General features: G+C 41.8%; 1 protein-coding gene across 2 annotated transcripts in view; it reads right to left on the bottom strand.

Annotated features, from left to right (window-relative positions):
- Positions 1-5,376, bottom strand: part of CD36 (CD36 molecule) — a 75,512-nt gene that overhangs the window by 29,871 nt on the left and 40,265 nt on the right. For both annotated transcript variants that reach the window (XM_019509495.1, XM_019509494.1), the window contains exon 3: positions 1,231-1,388. In XM_019509495.1, the coding sequence (XP_019365040.1) occupies positions 1,231-1,388 (158 nt within the window). The remainder of the gene's footprint in view (positions 1-1,230; positions 1,389-5,376) is intronic.

Raw genomic sequence — 5,376 nt, 5'->3', positions numbered from 1 at the left:
CCTAGGAGCATGCTCCCAAAGTGTATGACCTGTGTGGCATACAGGCCCCTGGCCTAATCAAAATTGAGCAGCCCTGCCCTATTGGCTAGGGCACTCACCAGAAAGGTTAGATCCTTGTTCTCAGATCCCCACTCACTTTTGAAGCAGGGAGTAAACACGGTCTCCTATTCCCCAGGTGATTTCCCTAACCATCTGCCTATTCAAGCATGCATTTCTCCCCATATTGCCTGCTGAGGAAAATTAAAAGAACAAAATATCATTTTCTAATTCTCATAGTATAAAGCAAATTCATGATTTTAGGGATTTTTCATGTTCAGGATTGTCAATAGTAAAGCAAGCATGTGAGAAAGTGATGAAGCTTGACTAAAAGCAGTGATATATTATGCCTTAGCATCATGTCAAGCCAGGGTTCAAATAGGCATTTCTTACATAAAAAACAGATTATTTTGCACTAATTACTTGTCTATAGACACATCTACACTTGCTATTAATGCACCAGGGTTTATTGCTCCCAGGAAGAGCATTTACATGTGTGCTTGGTACGGCAATATGTTGAGCTGGCAGATCAACCCCAGTGGGCAGCCTGGAGCTGCTCTACCCAGTTCAAGGTGCTAAGGAGGGGCTGGCTAGGGCACAAAGTTGCCCGCATGTTGAGGCACACTGTGCCACAGCCAGCAGTGGAGCAGCTGGCTCATACCCCAGCCAGCCCTGGGCTGACTGCTCCCCCGTCTTGAGGCCCACTGCATCTCAGCTAGCCAAGGAGCGGCTGGCTGGGGTACTGAGTGCCTCAGCATAGGGAATCCATAGTATGTGGAGACAGTCTCTCCACATTTGTCCTGGTGTACGCCACTTTGGCATGCTTTGCATCATTTTTTCTTCTGGGTTCTTTTTGGGATAGAGGTTGGTTACCTGGAAATCTCAGTAGCAAATTTTGCCCCAGCACTGCAAATTAGCAGTACTATGCACAGTTTAACTTTCAATTCATGAGGTTCGTGGTGCCACAGAGTGTTTTGTGGAACCACCAATTTCACATGCCTGTACATCTGGATGCAGCATATGAGTGCATTTACCCAATCTAGGCACCAGGATGCCAGACAGTTGTGGGAATATTCAGATTCTTGGGGGTTATATGAAAATATACCTTCTTGACTTACAAAGAAGATGTTGCATTTTCAATAAATTTACACTAGTCTGAATAGAAGTTATAATGTATTAAAAGGGTTTGCATACCTATATGTGTAAGGCCCTTTTTGCTTGAGTATTGGCCGTGATCCATTCATCACCTCTGCTGGATTTTGCACATCAAAGATCCAAAATTGCCTGTAAACAGGACTTCCTGGCACAATCCAGTTTTCATAAGCAATTGTACCATTCTCAATAACAGCTTCCTGTAAGGGCAAAATCAAAAACCGCATTAACCACAGCAAAAAATAAACTGATATGCTGATATCTGTATAGGTGGTGCATAATCTTCTTTTAATCACAGGAAAAAATGCAATATGCAACAGTAAACCTACTGCAAACAAGTTGCAACAGGCCATTTTTCATTCAGATGAGACCAGGGGCAACCACTGTTAGCAAACACTTGAAAATGTGAATTTTCCAACATGTAAATAAAGGCAGAATCTAGTCATTAGTATTAGACTTTTAATACAACCCCCCTTGAAATCCATAGGAACCTTCACTAAAGCGGAATAATTTTGTGAGAAATTACCAGTGTGACTATATTTTCTCCAGAAAAGTCTTTCTATTCAGGCCAAAATGAAACAGGCAGATCCAATATCTTTAGAGTTCAGATGCATTGCGCAAGTGGCTCAGCGGTTTGAAGCTATACCTCAGATAGTGCAAGCAATAACCCAACCAACAAGCTATTGGCTTTTTTGCAATGAGTCTCTTGCTCTGAATTTTCACAACTTTGTACGGCCCTGGTTTTATCCCTCTGAGAAATGGGCATTTTTTTTCAAGCCTTGAAAAGTTTTGCAGTGTAGAAAAATCATATCCCGCCAAGCTGTGAAGATTTTGTAACAATGTCCTGTGCAAAATTAATCAATTAAATTGCAGCTCACAAAGAAGCTTCAAACAGCAAAAGGCTGGCATCAGGCCACAGAGCTCCAAAGAAAGAAGAGACGTGCCTATTAAAATTCTCCAGATTTTCTTTCCATCACATTTTCTGCCACTTCAGTTTGCTCAGCAAATGCCACAATTGCATAAAGGATGGCAACAATTAGGAGCGACTTCATTTAAAAGTGAATACGGTTGTCTTGGAGAGGCCTACATAAAGATGTTGCTTAAAATAGCTGCTTTGTTTAAGTAAAGCTCATATGTATGTTAATTTGTAAATACACTTGTGACAGTTTAAAATACTGACTCTGCTGTTTGAATATCTGCAGGAATTTATAACTGTGGATATTTGTGCAAAAGAGAACAGAAACCCAGAAAATTTGCTGACTTTTCAGCTCATGATCTTGCATTTAGGGCCTCCTTCAGCAAAATATATCTCCCACGTTATTGTGCAATCTCCAGAAGTCCAGGAGCAAAGCAGTATGTCAGTTGATCAGGAGGAAAGATTAAGCTGTCATACCACTATTTTGGAAGAAGGGTGACAACCCCATAGGAACTCAAGGATAAAGGACCTTAGTTCTCAGAAAACCTTCTCAGAGGAGAGGGTTAAGGCTAATATGCTTGTACAGAGCTACTTGCTTTAATTTTCACAGGGAATTCTCCAGGTGAATGGGAAAAGAGAGCTTATGCAAAAGAGCTTCATGTCCCCCTGTATTAGTATATAGTTGTTATCATCATCTGGTGCTTGAGGAGGTAGATGAGTGGATTTGCACTCCTTTCCAAAGACAGTAGGACCAGATAAAAGAGCATCCTTGTGGCAAAGGGATGGGTGATATCTTTTGGTGGTAACTTTACCTCCTCCTCTACTTTCTTAAGGAATCTAAGCAGCACCTATTGGTGCAAATCCAACTTGCTTTCACAAGTCAGAACAAAATCTAAGGAGCTGCTACCTGAAAACTGATTCTCCAGCTATAGGAACCAGAACTCATGGTAGAGGTGATATCTTTTATTAGGCTAACTAGATTTTTGCAAGAAAAAAAATCTTTAATTTTTTCACAGAGTACAAAGATGATCTTACCACCAAACAAACTTGGAGGTAAACAGACTATTCCAACTTTTCTCTGAGCCTAATCTGCACATAAAATAAACTCTTCCAAACAGGAGATTTTACCACCCCTTCAACTCTCCTGTGAAATACAAAATTTCATTTCTACCCAGGAGAACTTTTACAATCTTTTGCCCAATGCCTGAAGAAGGGTGCTTGTGCCTGACAGTTTGTAATTAAAGAAAATTTTATTTTGCAAAAATCTACTTGATCTAATAAAAGATATCACCTCTACCATGAGTTCTGCTTCCTTTTGCCTCTAGACGGTTACAGCTACAACCTGGATACCATTCTCCAGCTATGGCATGGTAATATTCCCACCTAATAAGAACTTTGCTCAGGGATACTTGATCTGGCTGACCTCTTCTGCTCTATGAAGGAAGTGTAGGAGTTATCATCTAGCCAGAACCGGCATTAACATTCTTGAGTGGGCCTGAAAAATTTCCCTCCAAATATTTCTTCAGTATTGCTCCCATCCTTAGGCACAGAGTCAATTTTAAAGAGGATCAGAGAGATCATTTCTTGTAGCTTCCCCAAATGCAACTTACTTTATTTCAATTCCAGGTCTTAACCTGCTGCTTCAGGAGAAGTAGCAAAGAGGTCTGCTGGGATTTGCGCCAGCAGTTAAATGTATCCAGGAACATTTTCCAAACAAAATGAGATTTTGTGAATGCTACTGGCCTTCCAGGCATGGGGCAATTCTATGCACATTCTTTTCCAATTTAGAATAAATTCAGGAATGTTTTGCTAACCTTTTTTTTTTAAACTTGTTGACTTACCCTCAATGAGAAATGTATTATCCCAAACTTTCAAAAGAAAGAACAAAGAATGATCAAGTGGTTTTACCAAGGCCCAGTCTACACAGTTGTGGTACCAGTATACCGGTATCAAGTGGAGTGCCCCAGGGTTCATTCCTGGAGCTGGTTTTGTTTAATATCTTCATCAACAACCTGGAATATTGGATAGAGTGAGCCCTCAGAAAGTTTGCAGATGACACCAACGTGTCGGGGGTGGGGAGTAACAGATCTGCTGGAGGGTAGGGCTAGGATTCAGAAAGACCAGTACAGGATGGAGCCCAACTACCTAAGCAGCAGCTCTGCAGAAAATGACCTGGGGGTTAGAGTGGGCAATTGGCTAGATATGAGCCAAAAGTGTACCCTCGTTCCAAAGAAGTCTAGCTGCATACTGAGCTGCATTGGTAAAAGTGTTGCCCACAGGGAGCTCTGAGCTCACCAGTTGATTGGGGCAGTGGTTCCCAGAGCCCCTGCTCTCTCATTCCAGAACTGAATGAATGAGATGAATGATACTGCTATACTTACCCGACATGTTCTGGCTATTGGCTCTGGGTTGGGGCAAGATACCTTGGGTTTGTCTATGTAAGGAATTCAGCGCACTGTAAACAACTGCCTGAATTTGCAGTACCCCAGCTACCCTGAATTAGCCCCCAATCGGACCTCTTTTACTATGCAGTAAGTGTGAGGCAACTAACTGCCTTATCAGAGGCACCTTAGCCTGAGGCTGAATCATTTCAATCTTCACAGGTTAGCCTAAACTGAACAGATTGAACAGATAAGCAAGTGAACAGACTTTCAATTTTGTTTCCAGAAATGCAGCCACATGCCTGATCAGAAGTGGGGGGTGTTCGAGCATTCCTCTCTGCTTGGTTGGAGCAGACAGCTTGGGGCAAGGCTACCCTGCCCACCCTGAGAGGGGGGAAGGGGTTATGGGGGAGGTGCAAAGCAACCTGGGATGCTGGGGAACCATAAGTTAACTTGAATCTGGAAGGGATCTGGGACAATAGTTCAATAAACTGATTTAACCTGAATTAGTTAAGGCTGATACTACATCTATCTAGGTTTATCTTAATCTGGTGTCAGCCTTTTTGAAAGTGACTTATGGGCACTAAATTTCTGTTGCGTTACAGATTTGAACTTGATTCTGATCACTTATACTGGTTTATGTGTAATTTATGTCCCTAGCCAGGCAGTTAGTGCAGGGGGATTCAGCACCATAGCTTCCCACACCTAGGATTGTAGACAAGCTCTGTAGTGTTTACTGGCAGGTGGTTACCAGAATGAATCAATCCTTCTGTGTTTGCTTTTGCTTATTTTCCCTCACAGTAAGACTACAAGTGCCTTGTTTCAAGCAATGTTTTTCAGTAACCTCATTAGTTAATCATTCTATAGTAAAAATGCACTTTTTTGGCAATG

Source organism: Gavialis gangeticus, unplaced genomic scaffold, assembly GCF_001723915.1.
Source record: "Gavialis gangeticus isolate Ggan-Ray unplaced genomic scaffold, GavGan_comp1, whole genome shotgun sequence".
NCBI classification, from domain to species: Eukaryota; Metazoa; Chordata; order Crocodylia; family Gavialidae; genus Gavialis; species Gavialis gangeticus.
Note: the sequence above shows the minus strand (reverse complement) of the source record. Positions and strands in the feature narration are given on the sequence as shown.